This window comes from Macaca thibetana, chromosome 20 (genome assembly GCF_024542745.1).
Source record: "Macaca thibetana thibetana isolate TM-01 chromosome 20, ASM2454274v1, whole genome shotgun sequence".
Taxonomy (NCBI): domain Eukaryota; kingdom Metazoa; phylum Chordata; class Mammalia; order Primates; family Cercopithecidae; genus Macaca; species Macaca thibetana.
This window is the reverse complement of record NC_065597.1, coordinates 34129602-34151726: the sequence shown is the minus strand read 5'-3', so window position 1 is coordinate 34151726 and position 22125 is coordinate 34129602. Positions and strand designations below refer to the sequence as shown.

The 22125-nt window shown below is 47.9% G+C and overlaps 3 protein-coding genes across 6 annotated transcripts in view; 2 read left to right on the top strand and 1 right to left on the bottom strand.

Annotated features, from left to right (window-relative positions):
- The window catches only part of CIAPIN1 (cytokine induced apoptosis inhibitor 1), a 321083-nt gene that overhangs the window by 283597 nt on the left and 15361 nt on the right, over positions 1-22125 (bottom strand). The gene's annotated exons all lie outside the window — the stretch shown is intronic.
- DRC7 (dynein regulatory complex subunit 7) overlaps positions 1-22125 on the top strand; it is a 36122-nt gene that overhangs the window by 3370 nt on the left and 10627 nt on the right. For all 4 annotated transcript variants that reach the window (XM_050772892.1, XM_050772891.1, XM_050772894.1 and 1 more), the window contains 6 exons: positions 694-868; positions 1989-2114; positions 3857-4051; positions 6813-6971; positions 9061-9279; positions 20027-20155. In XM_050772892.1, coding sequence (XP_050628849.1) covers positions 694-868; positions 1989-2114; positions 3857-4051; positions 6813-6971; positions 9061-9279; positions 20027-20155 — 1003 coding nt within the window. The remainder of the gene's footprint in view (positions 1-693; positions 869-1988; positions 2115-3856; positions 4052-6812; positions 6972-9060; positions 9280-20026; positions 20156-22125) is intronic.
- LOC126943904 (mitochondrial carrier homolog 2-like) lies at positions 15416-16653 on the top strand. The gene is made up of 3 exons (XM_050773148.1): positions 15416-15944; positions 16013-16019; positions 16297-16653. The coding sequence occupies exons 1-3, from the start codon at positions 15760-15762 to the stop codon at positions 16564-16566; spliced, it is 462 nt and encodes a 153-aa protein (XP_050629105.1). The 5' UTR covers positions 15416-15759; the 3' UTR covers positions 16567-16653.

Sequence of the window (22125 nt, the reverse complement as noted above, 5' to 3'; positions counted from 1 at the left end):
GTGTGGCAATGTGGGGGCCTTGGCAAGGGCAGACCGGGGCTGGGCACAGGGAGACCCAGGCAGAGTGGTGGCGACTGGTCTGGCAGGGTGACCAGTTAAGAGTGAAGGCTTTCTGCTTTCAAATGGCCTGGGCCGAGTGTCCACGCTCCCCCGACTAGCTGTGTGACCTTGGGCAAGTCACTCAGCCTCTCGGTGCCTCAGTGCCTTTATCTGTCTAAAAGTGCAGGTGCTGGCCGGGCGCTGTGGCTCACATCTGTAGTCCCAGCACTTTAGAAGGAAGAGGTGGGAGGATCGCTTGAGACCAGGAGTTTGAGACCAGCCCGGGCAACATAGCGAGACCCCCATCTATCTCGACAAAAAATACAAAAATTAGCCAGGTGTGGTGGTGCCTCTAGTCCCAGCTACTTGGGAGGCTGAGGTGGGAGGGTCACTTAAGCCCAGGAGTTCAAGGCTGCAGTGAGCTATGACTGTGCTACCGCACTCCAGCCTGGGCAACAGAGCAAGACCTGTCTCTTAAATATAAATAAATAAATAAATAAATAATAAATAAATAAGCAGATGTTAATGATACCTGCTTTCTCAGTAGCTGTGAGGATTAAATGAGGAAGGGATAGAGCCAATGGCAACTCAGTGGAACCAGGGCTCCTGAGTACCAGGCATGGCTTCCCTAATGCCGTCCCTCTTGTGGCACAGGGCCTTTACCAAGGACACTATTGACATCTCCAAGCTGCCTGTTTCCTACAAAACCAACACACCCAAGGAGGAGCACCTGCTGCAGGTGGCAGACAACTTTTCCCGCCAGTACAGCCATCTGTGCCCGGATCGCGTGCCCCTCTTCCTGCACCCCCTGAACGAGTGCGAAGTGCCTGTAAGGCTGGCATGTTGAGGGCAGGGCCAGGGAGCCTGGGGCTGGAGAGCAGAGGGCACAGGGAAGTGGGGTGGGTTCTCCAAGGGCACTGGGCCAAATCACAGACCTCCTGTGGACTGGAGTGCTTCTAGTCTGGGGGAAACATAAACTCCAATGCCAGCAGGCCTCAGCAGGCTCAGTGCAGAGTACCCTGGAGGGTGGTGGTGGCCTGGAGACCCCATGCCTCGCCTAAAGAGGCAGCTGCTGATTGCTGCAGGGAAACTACAGGTGTGGGGCTACCTGATTAAGAGGAAACTGGGGATTTGTGTGGGAGTCTCTGATTTTTAAATGCTGGCAGCTGACATAAATGCTAAACATCGTCACATGGGCCAAATAAAGCGGGTCTGTGTGTCCCTGTCAGCCAATGGGCAGCTGTTTCCCACCCCCTGGATGAATCCCATGTCATTCCATCTACAGATGGAGAAACTGAGGCCCAGAAAGGCTCAGACACATGCTCTGGGTCACAGGGCTGGAAGGAAGAAGCCAGAGCTTAGGTTCTTATGCCTGTTCTGGTCCAGTTTGTCTTATTTCTCTGTCCTTCGCTGGACAGGCTGACCTCTGAGGCTTCAGACTGTACTGGCCACCAGCTGGCCCCAGCCCAGAACCTCTGTAGGCCCCAGGGAGAGCATCGCTCTTGGGAGGAGAGCACAGCGCTCCCAGGAACCCCAGGAAACAGACCTGATCTTCTCATTCAGCCCTGACTTGCTGGGTCACCTCAGGCAGCTCTCAAGCCCGCTCTGGGCCTCAGGTGTCTCCATGATGCCCTAGGGGTTGAAGGCGGCAAAACTTCAAAGCTCTTCAAAGTCCAGATCCAGAATATGCTTGTGCTGTCTCCAGGTGCTGGCAACGTGATGGGGGCCTCCCAGTCATTGCCACTGCGCCACTGATGGCTGCCATGCACCAGATCTGGGTGTCACCTTCCCAGCCAAGGGCTGCTCTGCCACCCCAGGGCATGTGGGCCTGGCCTCCTGCATTTGCTCGGGCCTCTAGGGTCCCCCTGTGGATTCGGACAAGGCCCCAACACTGGATCTCAGAGGTTTTTACTGCCATGACCCCACTGGCACCATCTCTTTCCTTGCAGAAGTTCGTGAGCACAACCCTCCGGCCCACACTGATGCCCTACCCCGAGCTCTACAACTGGGACAGCTGTGCCCAGTTTGTCTCTGACTTCCTCACCATGGTGCCCCTGCCTGACCCCCTCAAGCCGGTAAGCGCCACTCACAGGCTGCATGCCTGAGCCCACTAGGACTAAGATGGTGTGAGAAACAAACTCACCCATCCAAACCCAAAGAATGGAGTTAGAGGCCGGGCGCGGCAAGGTGGGTGGATCACAAGGTCAGGAGTTCGAGACCAGCCTGACCAACATGGTGAAACCTCGTCTCTATTACAAATACAACAATTAGCGGGATGTGGTGGCGTGTGCCTGTAATCCTAGCTACTGGGGAGGCTGAGGCAGGATAATCACTTGAACCTGGGAAGCGGAGGTTGCAGTGAGCCGAGATGGCGCCATTGCACTCCAGCCTGAGTGACAAGAGCAAAACTCCCATCTCAAAAAAAAAAAAAAAATGGACATAGAGACCTGGAGAACAGTGAAAGTGAGACTTTGAATGATGGTCTCGCAAGATTGGGTGTCTGATAGGCAGACACACCCAGCACAGTTTTAACAGGCATTTTATCCCCTAGTGCGCAGGTCCCTCCCCTGGTTCTTCACAGGCTAAGTACTATGGGGCCACAATCTTCCCAGACATCGCCTATTGATTGTTAGGCAGGGGCTTTAGGTGTTTTTTCTAGGGTGGTTTTGCGGCATTTTGTTGCAACCCGCAATGCATTGCAATCCTAGTTAGCTCAGGGGCTCTTTAAGTATTTGACTTACGACCTAGGTAACTGGGCAGGCTGATAAGAACAGCTACTCGGGAGGCTGAGGCAGGAGAATGGCGTAAACCCAGGAGGCGGAGCTTGCAGTGAGCTGAGATCCGGCCACTGCATTCCAGCCTGGGCGACAGAGCGAGACTCGGACAGAGTGAGACTCCGACAGAGCGAGACAAAGCCAGCTATTTAGCAAACTAGTAAACTTTTATCTTAGGCTAAACTTTTTTGGTTTGAGTGAGGGCAGCTAAGGCGGTAAGGAGGAGGCTGACAAACAGGCATTGGCTATTCAAGCAGGGGCCTAGTATATCCTGGGTTTTTATTTTTGGTAGTTTGCTGACCTAAGCAGATTCAAGGCACTTTTCCTTGGAAACTGATCACTGTGTACATTATTTCCTTCAATGGGATGCCAGGCATGGTCTGGGAAAAGGAAGTTCAGCCAGACTCAGGGCACAGCCTCTCAGGGCCCTAAGGGCAAACAGGCCCAGAGAGAGACAGCCACTTGCCTGAGGACACACAGCAAGCCTGGGCTTCTGGTTCCCACCTCTTTTCTCCTTTGCGTTCAGAGCTTCCCTGCCATGGCTTCAAGAGGTGCAGGAAAGAGAAGGGAGGCCCAGCTACCCATGACCCTAACCCCATCTTTGGGCTTCTGATCAACTCCATCAGCTTCTCCTTCAGAATAGAGGGAGGGAGGAAGAAAGGGCGAGGTCAACAGTGGAGAACTGATAAAGGGAGGAGGAGGAAAGGTAGGGATCAAAGGAAAGGGGAACATTGGAGTGAAACAGTAAACTTACCAATCAGAGGGCATTAGATCAGACACTTTTACAGTCCAAAAGGTTTTCTCTATCAGGAAGTCCATAGCCCCTTCAAATGACAGGCAAATGTGAATGGCATGGTGTCTGGTTTTCATTCCATTCTTAGCAGGCTCCCTGACCCCACAAGGGTTAGGGGCCCAAAGCAGGTCCAGCCTGTGCATTGGTCCTGGCTCCCCGCCCTGACAGGTGGTGGGCTGTGACCGGTGGGGAGGACAGGCTGGGGCAGTGGAGCCCCAGCTGTGCTGACCGTCCGTCCCACTATGACCAGCCCTCGCACCTGTACTCCTCGACCACTGTGCTCAACTACCAGAAGGGGAACTGCTTTGACTTCAGCACGATGCTCTGCTCCATGCTCATTGGCTCCGGCTATGATGCTTACTGCGTCAACGGCTACGGCTCGCTGGACCTGTGCCACATGGACCTGACGCGGGAGGTGTGCCCACTCACTGTGAAGCCCAAGGAGGTATGGTCGGGCTCGAGCTGCCTGGGTTTCCCAAAGGATGCACATTCCCGGTGCTGTCGTGCCATTCTTAGAGACATCCGTCCCTGCTGCCTCATCCCCGGCCCTGGCCACGTGGACAGAGATCCCTCACCACCAGCCCTTCCGCTGCCCTGGAGTTCATATTTCAAACCACCAGTGATTTATGTCCTCAATGTCTTAACACATCCAGCCCAGTTTTCCAAGCTGGCTGTTCTTCTCTGTCTGTTGTAACTCAGTTTTCAGTTACTATGCTCCCTGCTTGGTAAATTTTATGAATGCCACATAGCTTATATCTTAAGTCAAATGATTCCAAATTTACCCTATGCATTTGATAAAAATCCAGCCAGCCATTTTTATATAAGAAAATAGGCCGGGTGTGGTGGCTCACGCCTGTAATCCCAGCACTTTGGGAGTCCTAGGCGAGTGAATCACTTGAGGTCAGGAGTTCGAGACCAGCCTGGCCAATATGGCGAAACCCCGTCTCTACCAAAAATACAAAAAATTTAGCCAGGCGTGGTGGCATGTGCCTGTAGTCCCAGTTACTCAGGAGGCTGAGACAGGAGAATCACTTGGACCCGGGAGGTAAAGGCTGCGGTAAACTGAGATTGTGTCACTGCATTCCAGCCTGGGTGACAGAGCAAGACTCCATCTCAAATAATAAATAAAAAATAACAGACAAGTGGACAGACATTTGGTTCTCAGTCCCACACTCCCGAGGTAAAAAGCCCCCCACCACCCTGCTTTTTTTTTGAGATGGGGTCTCTCCTACTCTGTCACCCAAAGCTAGAGTGCAGTGGCATGATCTCAGACCACTGCAACCTCAGCCGCCCAAGTGGCTGAGACTACAGGCATGTACCACGATGGCCAGCTAATTTTGTTTGTTTTTTGTAGGTTCTCACTATGTTGTCCAGGCTTGTTGTGAACTCCTGGACTCAAGCAATCGTCCTGCCTCAGCCTTCCAAAGTGCTGGGATTATAGGCATGAGCCACGGTGCCTGGCCTTCAGGCCCCTTTTTAATAGCAAAAAGAAAAAAGAAAAAAAAGAAAATCACCAACCCTTCAGTGGCTGGTGGCTGTGCTTTTAGATTTGCTCATTAAGAATTCCATAAGGACCAGAGGCTGCTACAGACACAAGAAACACTCTGAAATGAATATCAGAATCACAAATGCATGTCTTTACATTTAGACAACAGTCATACTACAGACAGAAAATGCTCTACATGACGTGGATTAATTCCAGGACTCTGGGATCAGGGTCAGGCTCCTGTGGGTGTCTGCAGCTTGGGGATGGGGATCCAGGGGCCTGAGGCACCCAGCAGGATCACTGTGTAGCTGTGTTATACTTGGGTGAGCACCCAGGGACCCCAGGGTGGGTGCTCTGGTGGGAGAAGGGTGAGATAGAAGGGGAGGCACAAGAAGAGCCTTGCTCTCTCAGGCCCGCCTCCCCAAGAGAAGAGGGAGCATGAGCTCCGCCATGGCTTTTGGCTTCAAAAGCCTCGGGCTGGGCACGGTGGCTCATACCTGTAATCTCAGCATTTTGGGAGGCTGAGGCAGGTGGACCACTTGAGCCCAGGAGTTCCAGACCAGCCTGGCCAACATGGCAAAACCCCATCTCTACTAAAATATAAAAATTAGCTGGGCATGGTGGTACATGCCTGTAAACCCAGCTACTCCGGGTGCTGAGCCAGGAGAATCGCTTGAACCTGGGAGGTGGAGGTTGCAGTGAGCTGAGATTGCACCATTACACTCCAGCCTGGGCAACAGAGGGATACTCTGGCCCAAAAGAAAAAAAAAAAAAAAAAAAAAGGAGCCTCTGAGCTCCCACCTGGGCATCTCAGCCCTCTCAGCTCAGCCAAAAGCTTAATGATTAACGTTATATCAATAACAAACAGATGCAGAGAATTTTCGGGTTTAAAATCCACTTTTATGTCCATTGCGCTTGTTGCTCCCCATGATGGCCCAGTGTGGTAGGTATTGTCACTTTTATTTTACAGATGAGTATGTTGATGAAATCAAAAGGTAACATAATGTGGCCAAAGTCACACAGCGGGAAAATGGAGGCTCAGGAACTGAAGCCCGGGTCAGGTGAACTTGAAACCCTGGAGATTCACTATTTCTCCTTCATAACTATCACAGGCCCACTTCTGCAGCCTCTGCAGTGCACTTTCCTGGGAACACTTCTTACCACCTAGCACATATTTGTACACACGCAAGTGTACATGTGTACACACACACACACACACACACACACTCACACACACAGAGTTTATTCTCCTTCCTGGCCCAACAAATTCTTACAGTCAACATATGAGGCCCTCTGATGACAAGATCTGAAAAATCCAACTCCTGACAATTCTCCCCACTTCTGGATCAGACCCAGGTCATGGCTAGGATGGGTAGTGAGGATTGAAGAGGAGAAAGCCACACCTCCTGAGCTCCTGGCCCTGACGGGTACCTCCCTCGCGCATTTTTTCTGTCTTCACTTCTCAGAAAGAGGCTGGGGAGAAAGTTCCTATTATTCTCACACCATGAACCTGAGATTCAGAGATGTGAGAGGACCTCCCAAGGTCAGGGAGCTGGAGCTGGGGCTCCCTCTGCATTTAGGGCCAGAAAGGCCACAGGCTACAGGAGTAGCTGCCATCCCCTGGTCCGAGGGACTGGCTGGGCAAGTCTCACCTCTTGGAGTTGCATGTGTGAAGGGGGGATGCAGGGCCACTGACCCTTCCTCTTCTTTTGGGTGACAGACCATCCAGAAGGAGGAAAAGGTTCTGCCTAAGAAATACACCATCAGACCCCCCAGGGACCTGTGCAGCAGGTTTGAGCAGGAGCAAGAGGTAAAGAAGCAGCAGGAGATCAGAGCCCAGGAGAAGAAGCAGCTGAGGGAGGAGGAGGAGCGCCTCATGGTGGGTCCTCAGCCTCAAACCCCTGGGCTCAACTATCGAGAAATGACTGCTAGGGATGGGAAAAGAGGCACAAGTCATGGAAGGGATGTGTGTATGGACCCCCCAACTAGGTCCACCTCACAATCACCCCCGACCTCTACCCCGCCCTGCAGGAATCTCCCACTGGTGGTCAGCCAGCTTCTCATGATGGACTCCTAACATCAGGGCACTGTACTGCCTGGGGTAGCCCATTCTATGCTAGGCAGCTCTGGTGTCCTCTTTGCTTTAGACTCTTACTGGGGATATACCTGCACACACTCTCCCATCCATTCATCCTCCTATCTCTCCTCCCATCCATCCTCCCATCCATCTTCCCATCTGCCCATCCATCCATCCATCCATCCTCCCATTCATCCTCTGATCTCTCCTCCCATCCATCCTCCCATCCATCCATCCTCCCATCCATCTATCCATCCATCCATCCTTCCATCCATCCATCCTCCCACCCATCCATCCTCCCACCCATCCTCCCATCCATCCATCCTCCCATTTCTCCTCCCATCCATCATCCTCCCATCCATCCATCCTCTCATCCATCCTCCGATCTCTCCTCCCATCCATCCTCCCATCCATCCTCCCACCATCCTCCCATCCATCCTCCCATTTCTCCTCTCATTCATCCTCCCATCCATCTATCCTCCCATCTATCCACCCTCCTACCCACCTATTCTCCCATCCATCCATTGTCCCACTCCATCCTCCCATCCATCCTCTCATCCATTCTCCCATCCATCCTCCCATCCATCCATCCATCCTCCCATCCATCCATCCTCCCACCCATCCATCTTCCCACCCATCCTTCCACCCATCCTTCCTCCCATCCACCCATCCTCCCATCCACCCATCCTCCCACTCATCCATCCTCCCACCCATCCATCCTCCCAACCATCCATCCTCCCATCCATCCATCCTCCCATCCATCCTTCCATCCATTCATCCTCCCACCATCCTCCATCCCTCTATCTTCCCATTTCTCCTCCCATCCATCCGTCCTCCCATCCATCCATCCTCTCACCCATCCTTCCATCCTTCCATCCATCCATCCTCCCATCCACCCATCCACCCATCCTCCCATCCATCCATCCTCCCATTTCTCCTCCCATCCATCCTCCCCTCCGTCCATCCTCCCATCCATCCATCCTCTCACCCATCCTCCCATTTATCCATCCTCCCATCCATCCATCCTCCCACCATCCTCCCATCCATCCACCCTCCCATCTGTCCATCCTCCCATCCATCCATCCTCTCATCTATCCATCCTCCCATCCAGCCATCTTCCCATCCATCCTCCCATCCATCCTTCCATCCATCCATCCCACCATCCTCCCATCCATCCTCCCATTTCTCCTCCCATCCATCCTCCCATCCATCCATCCTCCCATCCATCCATCCTCTCACCCATCCATCCATCCATCCTCCCATCCACCCATCCTCCCATCCATCATCCCATCCATCCATCCTCCCATCCATCCATCCTCCTATCCATCCATCCTCCCATCCATCCATCCTCCTATCCATCTGTCCTGCCATCAGTCCTCTCATCCGTCCTGCCAGCCATCCTTCCACCCATCTCCCATCTCTTCTTTCAACTCCACACTCCTATCCTTCCTCCAATCCTCTTTCCCCCCTCCCTTCTTTCCTTTCCTTCCATAGAGTATTCCTTGAGCTTCTCTTCTGGTCCAGACCTATTTATACATAACAATGAACAGTCACAGTTCTCTCAGAGGGAGGCAGATAAGGAAGCTGCTTGGTCTCCCATTTCCTTTCTGTGGATGAAACCTCACCCAAAGTCACGACATATAAAGCCGGTAACCCCCAGATGCCCAGTGCCCCAAAGAGTCCAATTTGTAAACCACAGATCTAGTCAGACTCTCCCATTGTTTTGATTTTACAAATGGGCTCAGCGGTTGGGTGATGGGAGATGAGGTGGGCCGTCACACTCCAGTTGATGGTGCCGTCTGCATCAGAGCCCAGCCCCAGGGAGATGTCTGGGCCCCTGACACTCCTCTTCCAGCCATCTGACTCATAGTCACCCACCTTTCCTTGGCAGGAGGCGGAGAAGGCAAAGCCGGATGCCCTGCATGGCCTGCGGGTGCACTCCTGGGTCCTTGTGCTATCGGGGAAGCGCGAGGTGCCTGAGAACTTCTTCATTGATGCATTCACAGGACATAGCTACAGCACCCAGGACGAGCGCTTCCTGGGCATCGAAAGCCTCTGGAACCACAAGAACTACTGGATCAACATGCAGGATTGCTGGAACTGCTGCAAGGTGCCTGGGGAAGGGGAGCTGGGTGGGCGTGGCAGGCACAATGCAGGTGACAGGAATAGAGGGAAGCGATGGCAGCCAGACCTTGGGGGAGAGCGGGACACCAGGCCATGAGGGCTTTGAACCTTCTCCATAGCTGAGTCTCCATGGCCCACTCCCTTGCCCATGAGTAACCATTCTGATACGATTATTGTCTCTCCTGATTTGTGTATCCTTCTAAAATGTGGATTGTTTGCATTTTTAAAAACCTCTATTTTGAAGTGTAACCTACATGCAGAAAAGTGCACTCATCCCACGCATACATACAGTTCAACGAAATTCCACAAATTGAACATACCTTGGTTTCCTACACCCAGATCAAGAAATAGAACATTGGCCGAACCCCAGAAAGTCCCTTTGTATAATTACTATCTTCCCCCAAATGTATTTTTAACTTATGTATGTGGCACCGGTACACACACGCACCTACAAGAGGATATAGAGGAGGTCACGATCCTAAATGTACATGTCATTGAATTATCACACACTGAACACACGTATGTAGCCAGGACCAGCATAAGCCCCCTCATGTCCCCTCCTGGCCACCAACCCCGCCGTCGTCCCCAGAGTTAAGCACTACCTTGACTTCTAACAACATCCATTAGTTTCATCTGTTTTGGGAGTTTACATCAGTTGAATCACACAGTGATTCAATACTCTTATGCCTGGATTCCTTCACTCATGGTTATGTTTATGAAATTCATTATGGTTTTTTGTGTGGTTTGTTCGTTTTCATTTTTTATTACTTTTCCATTATTTGAATACACCAGAACTTATTTGTCCTTTCTACAGTTGCACATTGAGACTGTGTCCAGTTTGGGACTATTTTGAATAGTGCCGCCATGAACATTTGTATACATGTATTTCAGTGAACACATATACACATTTCTGTTGGGTAACTACTGAGGGGTGGAATTGCTGGGTCACAGGGTGGGCACGTGCTCAATTTTAGTAGATACTGCCCAATTTCTGAAGTGATTGCATCCATTTACACTCCCACCAGCAATGTATGAGGGTTCTCAGAGCTCCATCCACAACCTTGCCAATACTGCATACTTTCTTTTCCATTTTAGCTGTTGTAGCGGACATGTAATGGTATTGCACTGTGGTTTTATTTAATGCAGTTGATTTTTGGCTGGGTGCGGGGGCTCACACCTGTAATGCCAGCACTTTATGAGGCCGAGAAGGGTAGATCACTTGAAGTTAGGAGTTCGAGACCAGCCTGGCCAACATGGTGAAACTCTGTCTCTACTAAAAATAAAAAAAAAACCCAGTGTGGTGGTGGGCACCTGTAATCCCAGCTACTTGGGAGGCTGAGGCAGGAGAATTGCTTGAACCCGGGAAGCGGAGGTTGTAGTGAGCCTGTATCGCGCCACTGCACTCCATCCTGGGAGACAGAGCGAGACTCTGTCTCAAAAAAAAAAAAAAAAAAAAAAAAAAAAAAAAAGCAATTGCTTTTTGCAAACTGTTCACATATCCAGTAAGTTTTAAACTTACTTATTCATTTTAAAATTTAATCTGTAAAGACTTAAGGATTTTCTGCATACACAATCAGTCCTACAGCTGAATGACGGCCATTTTATTTCTTTATTTTTAATCCTTATACTTTTTTCATTTCTTTTTCTTGTTTCATATCTCTGGTTAGTACATCCAGTATAATGTCAAATTGAAGTGGGGATTCTGAATATCCTGTCTCAGTCCTGATTCACAAGTAAAGCCTTAGTATCATAACATTTCACTATTTTGATGATGTTTATCTTGACTGTACGGTTTTTATAGCTAGCTACCCTTTAACTAAGGGATTTCTTTCTGTTTGCTAGCAGTTTTTAATCAAACAAAATTTGTTTATATCAAATTTTTTTCATCTATTAAATGATCATAATTTTTTCTTCTATTAACTGGTAAATTAGACTGTGTTCCCCCCCTTTTTTAAGTGGAGGCATAATTGACATAGCATAAATCTACTAAAGTGCACAAGTTAGTGGCTTTTGGTATATTTACAAAACTGTGCAACTATCACCACTATCTAATTCCAGAATTTTTTCATCACCCCAAAAGAAGATTTTTATTTTTTGAGACAGGGTCTTCCTTTGTTGACCAGGCTGGAGTGCAGTGATGCGATCATGGCTCACTTCAACCTCAACCTCTGGGCTCAAGCAATTCTTCCACCTCAGCCTCCCGAGTAGGTGGGACTACAGGCATGTGCCACTATGCCCAGCTAATTTTTATATTTTTTATAGAGACAAAAAATGGGTTTTGCCATGTTGCCCAGGTTGGTCTCAAGCAATCCACCCATCTTGGCCTCCCAAAGTGCTGGGATCACACGTTTGAACCACCGTCCCATACTCTGAAAAGAAGATTATGATTGAGATTATACTGGATCCATAGATCAATTGAGAGAGAACTGTTTTATCAACAATATTGAATTTTTCACCCATGAACATGGTATCTCTCTTCAGTTATTTAAGTCTTTTAAAATTTCTGTCAGCAACATTTTGTAGGTTTCAGTGTACAGTTCTTGCACATCTTTTGTCAGATTTATTCCTAAATATTTCACTTTTTGATACTATGATTTTTTTTTAAATTTCAACTTCTGACTATTCTTTGCTAGTGAATAGAAATGCAATTGATTTTTACATATTGATTTTCTATCCTGAAATCTTCCCAAATTAACTTATTTGTCCTAATAGCCTTTGTGTGGATTCCATCAATTTTTATATAGATAATTATGTTATCTGTGAATAAAAACAGTTTTACTTCTTTTCCAATCTGGATGCTTTTCTTGCCTTATCACACTGGCTAGAATCACCAGTAAATATTAAATAGAAGTGATGAAAGCACACCTGTTTATTCCTGATCTTAGGGAGAGCATTTAGTCTCATACCATTAAGTATAGTATTAGCCACAGGTTTCTCTTATTGGTTCCCTTTATGAAATAAAGGAAGTTTTTCTCTAGTCCTAGTTTGCTGAGACTTTTTTCAGAAATAGATGCTAGATTTTTGTCAAATACTTTTTCTGAATCTATTGATATTATTATGATTTTTCTTTTTTAGTCTATCTACATGGTAAGTTACTTGGATTGATTTTTGAATGTTAGACTAACCATGCATTCCTGGGATAAACCTCATTTCATTAGGATGGTTTAATCGTTTAAATATTACTGGTTTTGAACTGAAAATTTTGCTTAGAATTTCTGCATCTTTGTTGAAGAGAGATATTGTTCTGTAGTTTTCTTAGAGTATCTTTGCCAGGTTTCGGTATCACAGTAATGCTGGTCTCGTGGAATGAGTTGGGAAGTTTCCCTTTTCTTCAGTTTTCTGGATGAGTTTCTGTAGTACTGGCATGATTTCTTTTGTATATGTTTGCTGGATTCTCAAGTGAAGCCATCTGTGGCTGGAATTTTCTTTGTGGAAGGGTTTTAAGGTACAAATTCAATAGGAATATTCAGGTTATTTCTTTTTGAATGAGCTTTGGTGTTTGTATCTCTCAAGAAATTTGTGCATTTGTTTTCAAATTTGTTGTTATAAAGTGTTCAACATAGCTCCTTATTTTCCTTCTACTATGTTAGAGTCTTTAGTGACATTACCCCATTCATTCTTAATATTGGTAATGTGTGTGTCTCTCTTTTTCTCCTGTCAGTCTGGTTAGAGGTTTGTCAGTTTTGTCGGTCTTGACATAGGGGCAGGCCTCAAAATCAGGGCTTTGCCAGTGAGGATTCGTGGCTTTTTCCAGGAAATAATTCAAGGGCAAGCTGGTGGTGTTACAGGCAATTTTTTTTGAAGTGGCAGCATACGGCAGCAGCAGACGGACTGCTCCTTGTGGAGCAGGGCTACCCCATAGGCAGTGTGCCCAGATTGTAACCACCCAAGGGACTCACCTTGCCCACAGCCTAGACAAAGCTGATTCAAGACTGGGGAATTGCAATAGAGAAAGAGTAATTCATGCAGAGCTGGCTGTGTGGGAGACCAGAGTTTTGTTATTACTCAAATCAGTCTCCCATAGCATTCTTGCATTCAGGGAGCAGAGTTTTTAGGGACAACTTGGTGGGTTGGGGGAGGCCAGTGAACCAGGAGTGCTGATTGATCAGAGATGAAACAATAGAAAATCAAAGCTGTCTTCTTGCACCAAGTCCGTTCCTGGGTAGGGGTCACAAGATCAGATAAGCCAGTTTATCCATCTGGTGGTGCCAGCTGAGCCATCAAGTGCAGGCTCTGCAAAATATCTCAAGCACTGATCTTAGGAGCAGTTTAGGGAAGGTCAGAATCTCGTAGCCTCCAGCTGCATGACTCCTAAACCATAATTTCTAATCTTGTGGCTAATGTTAGTCCTACAAAGTCAATCTAGTTCCCTAGGCAAGAAGGCAGTCTGCTTTGGGAAAGGGCTATTATCGCCTTTGTTTTAAACTATAATAAACTAAGTTTCTCCCAAAGTTAGTTCAGCCTGCACCTAGGAATGAACAAGGACAGCTTGGAGGTTAGAAGCAAGATGGAGTCAATTAAGTGAGATCTCTTTCAATGTCTCAGTCATAATTGTGCAAAGGTGGTTTCAAGAGTAGCAGCTCAGAGGCACTTCCCCAGTCATATTTATATCCACTTTAATCATATGCAAATGAAGGGGCAGATTATGCAGAAATTTCTAGAAATAGGGTGGTAACCTCTGGTTCACTGGGTCTTTGCCATGGAAAGGTGTAATATCTGGGTGTTGCCCTGGCCCCGTTTTAGCTAGTCCTCAATTTGGTCCAGTGTCTGAGTCCCCCGCTTGGAAGTCAAGTCCCACCTTCTGAGTTGAGTCCCACCTCCTACCTCATTGTCAATAAACCAGTTTTTGGTTTTGTGGTTTTTCGCCATTGTTTTTGTTTTCTATCTCATTGATGTCCACTCTGATCTTTATTATTTTATACCTTTTGCTTACTTTGAGCTTCATTTACTCTCTTCTAGTTTCTTAACGTGGAAGCTGAGATAATTCATCTAAGACTGTTCTTTTTTTTTTTTTTTGAGATGGAGTTTTGCTCTTGTTGCCCACGCTGGAGTGCAATGGTGCAATCTTGGATCACTGCAACCTCTACCTGCTGGGTTCAAGTGATTCTCCTGGCTCAGCCTCCCAAGTTGCTGAGATTACAGGCATGCACCACCATGCCCGGCTAAGCCTGTTCTTTTCTAACATAAGCCTTCTTTCTCTCGGAAGTACTACTTTAGTGACATCCCACACATTTTACTCTATCGTGTTCATTTTCCTTCCATTCAATATGCTCTTCAATTTCCATTTTAATTTCTGCTTTAATTCATGGACCATTTGAAAATGTGTTTAGTTTACAGATATTTAGAAACCCTCTAGAGATCTTTCTACTGTTGATTTCTAATTTAATTCTGTAGTGATTAGAGAATATAACTTGGTATGACTTCTATTATTTTACACGTGCTATAGTTTGTTTTATGGACCATAATATGGTCTGTCTAGGAAATTCACCAAATTCTTAATATGGTGAATTTTCTGTGTGTACTTGACAAGAATGTGTATTTTGCTGTTGGGTAGAATGTTCTATAAATGTCAATAATCTCAAGTTGATTGATAGTGTTATTCAAATATTGTATATCTTTGCAGATTTTCTGCCTACATTTCTTTCAATTATTGACAACATTATTGAAATCTTAGGGCTACAGTTTTGGATTTCTCTATTTCTTCTTTCATTTCTATCAGTATTTGCTTCATGTGTTTTGAAGCCCTGCTATTAGATGAGTAAATGTTTGAGATTGTTATGTCCTCATGACGAATTGACCTATCAGCATGAAATAATCAGCTTTGTCCCTAGTAATAGTTTTCATTCTGACATCTATTTTGTCTGATATTAATAGAGCCACTGGAGCTTTGATTTGTATTAGCATTGGTTGTCCTCTTTGTGGAACTGTGAGTCCATTAAACCTCTTTTTTCTTTGCACATTACCCAGTCTCGGGTATGTCTATCAGTGCTCTTTCGTTGTCTCGAAGGCACTGTTTCTGACCAGGCCAGTTTCCCTTGGGTCCTTTTTAAGGAGACCCTGAGGAATGGCTTTCTCGTCTGTCCATCTGCATGGCGGACGCAGCCAATCTGGTGCTCCTGAGCTCCTGTCTCACCATCCTGTCCCAGCTGCTCTCATGGGGTATGAGCCTCTTCCTGCAACAGCAGGTCAGAATACTTTGGGGCAGCAAGTAGGTCAGCTTCCTGGTCCCTTTAGTTATACTCAGTACATTGCCAGCATTGATGGGAGGTGCAGGTTGTTCACACACTTAACTCCAAAACTGCTTGGGAATCCACAGTCAAATTTTGCAGTAGTTAGGACCTGGAAATGTACAGAAAGCTGTCTCATCTTCCTTTGACCGAGTTATCATGGAGATAAGTCGAGAGATAATCACTCGTTCTGCTGCTACCCCCATCGCACATCCCTTCTGCATGGATTACTGAGATTTATGGTACAATTCATTGACAGAGAGTCCAAGTACTGTGAACTTTGTGACTCCATAGCAAACATCTACTGGGAAGAAGGCATCCTAGGATTTCTCATCTGTCTTGTTCCTCACCTCCTCCTAGGCAACATCATTTCTTTATGGCTCTGTAACTCGCTGGCCTACCTCATCAATACCTATGCACTCTGGTGGGGCATGGCGGCTTACGCCTGTAATCCTGATACTTTGGGAGGATGAGGTAAGAGGATCACTTGAGCTCAGGAGTTTGAGACCAGCCTGGGCAACAAAGTGAGACCTCATCTCTATAAAAAAATTTCAAAAAACTTAGCCAGGCATGATGGCATGCACCTGTAGTCCCAGCTACTAGGGAGGCTGAGGTGGGACAATTGCTTGAGCCCGGGAGGTCAAGGCTGCAGTGAGCCGTGATTGTGCCACTGCACTCCAGCCTGGGCAACACAGAGAGAGTCTCTCTCTCTCTTTCTCACACACACACACACACACACACACACACGCGCACGCATGCACGCACTGGGCAGTGAGGTTTCTATCAGGAATGAAATGAACAGTATGAATAGTTATTCTCAAGCTGTCACAAAACTGCTTGCCAGTATGTTGACCTATCCCTTTGTGCTTGTCTCTAATCTCATGGCTGTCAACAGCCATGGGCTTGCTGGTGGACCCCTTTCTTCCTTCCCAGTATATACTACTTGCATAAATTGCCGGTGCATGCTACAAAAACAGGGAAATATAAGCCAAGGAAATAGCTTGTTTTTCCCAAAGGATCCCTTTGGAAGACTTGTTTTGACCTGAGAATGTGAATTTGAAGATGTAGGGTGAGACAGTGACATTTCTATAGTCCCAGATGCACCAGATTATGGGAGACAATGTTGATTTCTATATAGTGCTCCACACTTTTATTTTATTTTATTTTTGAGACAGACTCTCACTCTGTCACCCACGTTGGAGCGCAGTGGCGCGATCTTGGCTCACTGCAATCCCCGCCTCCTGGGTTCAAGTGATCTTCTCACCTCAGCCTGAGTAGCTGGGATTACAGGCAGGCACCACCACAGCTGGCTAATTTTTTTGTATTTTTAGTAGAGACAGCGTTTCACCATTTTGGCCAGGCTGGTCTCGAACTCCTGACCTCAAGTGATCTGCCCACCTTGGCCTCCCAAAGTGTTGGGATTACAGGCCTGAGCCACTGTACCTGATGACCTTTTTAAATGGTCATTTAGTCTTGGGGAATGAATAAATAAGTAAATAAGTGTCAGAGGGACGACTGCCGGCCCCTGCAGGAGACAGGCAGAGTTGATGCATGATTGCTCTGCTGGTTGCTCTGTCTCTGTGAAGAAGTCAGAAGCTCCAAGATAGAGAAACTTCTGCCTTCAGCAAAGGAGACGCCTCTCGTCACTCTGCCTCCCTTAGACACTGATTCCAGGGTTGTGGGAAGTAACACTCAGTAGGTGCTCCAAATAGTCTCTAGCTGTTCAATACATGTTAACTATTGTTGCTCCCATTTTACAGGTAAGGAAACTGAGGCCGAGTGAAGTGAGATCGCTTCTCCCACGCCACACAGAGGGAGAAGAGCCGACACTGCCCTCCCCCAGGGCCTGGGCTCATAAGCACCATGGTGGTCGGTGTCCTCTGAAGGATAACAGCCCTTCAGAGGATGCTACAGTCCTCCTTCAGCCCCTCTTCCAGCCTGAATGTCCCCATCCCATCCATCAGGCTCCAAGGTGAAGGCGGAAGTGAGGCCAGAGGGGCAGTACTGTACCAAGTGAGGGCATGAGGAAGAGATGATGACATAGGCTGTCACTGTTACCACCACACGAACATTGGAGCAGCTGCTTTGTTTCTTCAAAGAACCTTGAAATAGCGAGGGGTTGGAGGAGGATGGTAAGGCATCCACAGAGTGACTGCCTGGTGCTAACATACCCTGGACACATGGATGTGGCCGTTGTCCATTCAATTATGCTTTTTCTAAAGAAATACAACTTAAAGTAACAAAGCATAATATCTAACTACTGCTTACACTGGTTTACAAAAGTAACAAAATGTAGGCCAAGAGTGAAAGTAGGTTGGCCAGGCACGGTGGCTCACGCCTTTAATCCCAGGACTTTGAGAGGTCAAGGTGGGTAGATCACTTGAGGCCAGGAGTTCAAGACCAGCCTGACCAATATGGTGAAACCCCATCTCTACTAAAAATACAAAAATTAACCAGGTGTGGTGGCAGGCACCTGTAATCCCAGCTAACTGGGAAGCTGAGGCATGAGAATTGCTTGAACCCAGGAGGCAGAGATTGCTGTGAGCCGAGATTTCGCCAGTGCACTCCAGCCTGGGCGACAGAGCAAGACTCCATCTCCAAAAAAAAAAAAAAAAAAAAAAAAAGTGTGAAAGGCGGCAAATATCTATACAATTGGGTTGCTATCCACTAAGCCCACTAAGCTTTGTCTGCAGTCGCTGTGACATCTACCAGCAGTTCTCTCCCCCACTCTCCTCTGTTATGCCCCCTACTTCTCTCCCCTCCACCCACCAGCTAGGGCAGAGAAATACTCAGGAGCCCTCCCAGGACTCACACATGACAGTGAGTACTAGGCTTAGTGTTGGCTTCAGAACAGCTTAATATTAACACCCCTCCAGGCAGCTGTTCTGCAGCCTTTGATTTCCTCTGGAACATGATTTAGGGTGGGGAGAACACCTTGCTCTAGGAAGGTGTTGATTAGAATGTGAGGTGCTCCCCACCTTCTAGGAATTATCCGACAGATGAGCCACTTTTATTGAGGGGACTGAGGCTTCAGGTGGGCTGGGTGAAAAGAGGTCAGGAGTTTGAGACCAGCCTGACCAACATCATGAAACCCGTCTCTACTAAAAATGCAAAAATTAGCTGGGCTATGGTGGCATGCGCTTGTAGTCCCAGCTAGTCAGGAGGCTGAGGTATGAGAATCACTTGAACCCAGGAGGTGGAGGTTGCAGTGAGCCGAGATCGTGCCACTGCACTCCAGCCTGGGCAACAGAGGGAGACCTTGTCTCAAAAAACAAACAAACAAAAAAACCAAAAAAAAAAAAAAGAGAGAGAAAAGAAAGAAAAGAGGTGGCAGACACACTCCATAGAGGAGAAATTCCCACCCACCTACTGTTTTTTTTGGTTTTGTTTTGGAGAGACAGGGTCTTACTCTGTTTCCCAGGTTGGAGTACAGTGGTGTGTTCACAGCTCGCTACAGCCTTAACTTCCTGGGATCAAGTGATCCTCCTGCCTCAGCCTCCCAAGTAGCCAGGACTACAGGTGCGTGCCACCATGCACTGGCAAAAAAAAAAAAAAAAAAAAAAAAAAATGGCCAGGCACAGTGGCTTATGCCTGTAATCCCAGTACTTTGGGAGGCCAAGGCAGGCATATCACTTGAGGTCAGGAGTTCGAAACCAGCCTGGCCAAAATGGTGAAACCCCATCTCTACTAAAAACATAAAAATGAGCCAGGCATGGTGGCATGTGCCTGTAATCCCAGCTACTCAGGAGGCTGAGGCAGGAAAATCACTTGAGCCTGGGAGGCAGAGGTTGCAGTGAACCGAGATCACGCCACTGCACTCCAGCCTGGGCAACAGAGTGAGACTCTGTCTCAAAAAAAATAAAATAATAACAAAAAATTGTAGAGGTGGGATCTCCCTTTGCTACCCAGGCTGGTCTTGAGCTCCTGGGTTCAAGTGATCCTTCTGTGTCAGTCTCCCAAAGTGCTGGAACTACAGGCACGAGCCACCATGCCCGGCTGTCCACCTGCTTCTTATGTATAACCTCCACGTGTGCCTGCCTAGTTCCCTTGTTCCTGGCATGGGTAAAATAAACAGGAGGAAGCCTTTTTTTTAAAAACCTTCCGCTTTCTGGGAGGTGCTAGACCCTTCTACCATCAAATCTTGGTGGTTTGTTTTCATTGGCTCTAAGCACTGCCCCGCTGATACGGAAAGACCTACACATCCAGGTCTAGCCCAGGCCAGAGAGCCTCGTGGTCTCTCAGAGAGGCCAGCACGAGATGTCCTCACAGGGAGGCTGAATGATGGGCAGGGAGTTCTGCTTCCCCTCGGGGCCTCAGTTTCCCTGTTGGGATGAGGAGGGTGGGCGTGGACTCTCAGAGCCACCTGGGACTGACGTTCTGCTTCTCTCAGCCCTGGGCCCAGGTCTCTTCTCTGCCCTGGAGTAGCCATCTCCCAACTCCTCATGGAGCAGATGGGGATGTGGTGGCCGTGGGGTGCACTCAGTTGACTGTCCTCATCCCCAACAGGACTTGATCTTTGACCTGGGTGACCCTGTGAGGTGGGAGTACATGCTCCTGGGGACTGATAAGTCTCAGCTGTCCCTGACTGAAGAAGATGACAGTGGGATAAACGATGAGGATGATGTGGAAAATCTGGTGAGTCTCAGCAGCTCAAGAACCGAGGGAATGTGTGTGAAGGCTTCAGGGAGCCTGACAAGTGTCCCCAGCAGCGTGTGTGTGGCAGTGGGGGATGGCCCACGTAGACCAATGATCTGTTCCTCAAAGCAGGAAGGCTTGGGCAATTCCCTTATTTTACAGATGGGCACATTGAGGCCCAGAAAGGCCAGTAACCTACCCAGGACCTCCCAGTGGGTTAGGGAAGGGACAGGACTTGAAGTCAGGTCTTCTTCCCCCCATACCGTCCACCTTGTTCAGGAGTTGCCCTGCTCCTTTGGAAAGATGCCCCTTGCCAGCCTGGGCAACATAGTGGGACCCTGTCTCTACAAGAAAATTTAAAAATTTGCTGGCTGTGGTGGCATGCATCTGTAGTCCCAGCTACTTGGGAGGCTGAGGCAGGAGGATCACTTGAGACTGGGAGGTCGAGGCTGCAGTGAGCTGTGTTCCTGCCACTGCATTCCAGCCTGGGCAACCCCACCCCACCACAAAAAAATAAAAATAAATTTAGAAAAAGACAGTTGCAGAGCGGGGTCATAAGACCCCTGGGAGTCCCAGAGCTGGCTGTTCTCAGTTCCATCCCAAGTAGCCATCATGAGCCCCACACGCTGCCAGGCCTTTCTTGTCTATTCTGTCAGTTCCTCTGAAAGTTGTTGACCAGGGCCTTACCCACATCACCAGCCTCCCTTCTCGGAATTCAGTTTCAGCCTTTATGTGAAATGGAGGCAGAAGGGTCATAGTTGTATTCATAGTAATTCTAATAGGTGCATTCGTCTGGCATCACAAAGCACCACAGATGGGGGTGCTTAAAAGACAGAAATTATTTTTCTTACAGTTCTAGAGGCTGGAAGTCTGAGATCAAGGTGTGGACAGGGTTGGTTCCTTCTGAGCCCCCTGTCCTTGGCTTGTAGATGGCTGTCTTCTCCCTGTCTTCACACTGTCTTCCCTCTGTACAAATCTATGTCCCAATCTGTTCTTATAAGGACATCAGTCATATATATTTTTTTATTTTTTTTCAGGCAGGGTCTCCTCTGTTGCTCAGGCTGGAGTGCAGTGGCCCGATCATAGCTCTCTGCAGCCTCGAACTCCTGGGCCCAAATGATCCTTCCACCTTGGCCTCTTGAGTAGCTGGGACTACAGACACACACCACCACACCTGGCTAATTTTCGTTTTTCAGAGAGACATGGTCTCGCTATGTTACCTAGGCTGGTCTCGAACTCCTGGGCTCAAGAGATCCCCTTGCCTTGGCCTCCCAAAGTGTTGGTATTACAGGCATGAGCCACCATGCCCAACCAACACAGTCCTATTGGATTAGGGCCCACTCTAATTGAACTCATTTGACCTTAATCACCTCTCTAAAGACCCTGTCTCTAAATACAATCATTCAAACAGTAAGTGATCAAGACAACAACAACAACAAAGAAAACATAAGAAAAATAAATAAAACAAATATAGTCACTTTCAGGGCTTAAAACTTCAACCTATGAATTTTAGGGGGACGCCATTCAGCCCGAAGTAAAAGGTAGCACTCATATGGTCCTTACTAAGCATTGGGATCCATTGTATCTATTTAACCTGAAGTAACTTGTTAAAATCCCCACAGCCACCTGGTGAGGTGGGCACTGGTATTACCACCTGTGATTAATATGATCCCATTTTACCAATGGTAAGACTCACACACAGAGAGGTTAAGTCACTTACCCAAAGCGACACAGCTGGTAAGTGACAGAGCTGGGATTTGAACCTACACAGTCTGGCTCCACAGTCTGGGTTCTCAATGGTAACTCTGTTCTACCTCCTGGGGCTGCTTGATGTGATGTGCTTGCCACAGCAGTGTAGACCGCCTGAAAAGGGTGCTGAATGTTCTCAGCGTCCTCATCTCCAGAGACTGGGGACATCTCGTGTGCAGTAAATCTGGGCATAGGCGCCCCCTGCTGGTCATGGGGCATGG

Bases quoted from the DNA above. Each gene is read 5' to 3' on its own strand.
- LOC126943904 (XM_050773148.1), top strand. From the start codon at position 15,760: ATGGTACAATTCATTGACAGAGAGTCCAAGTACTGTGAACTTTGTGAC.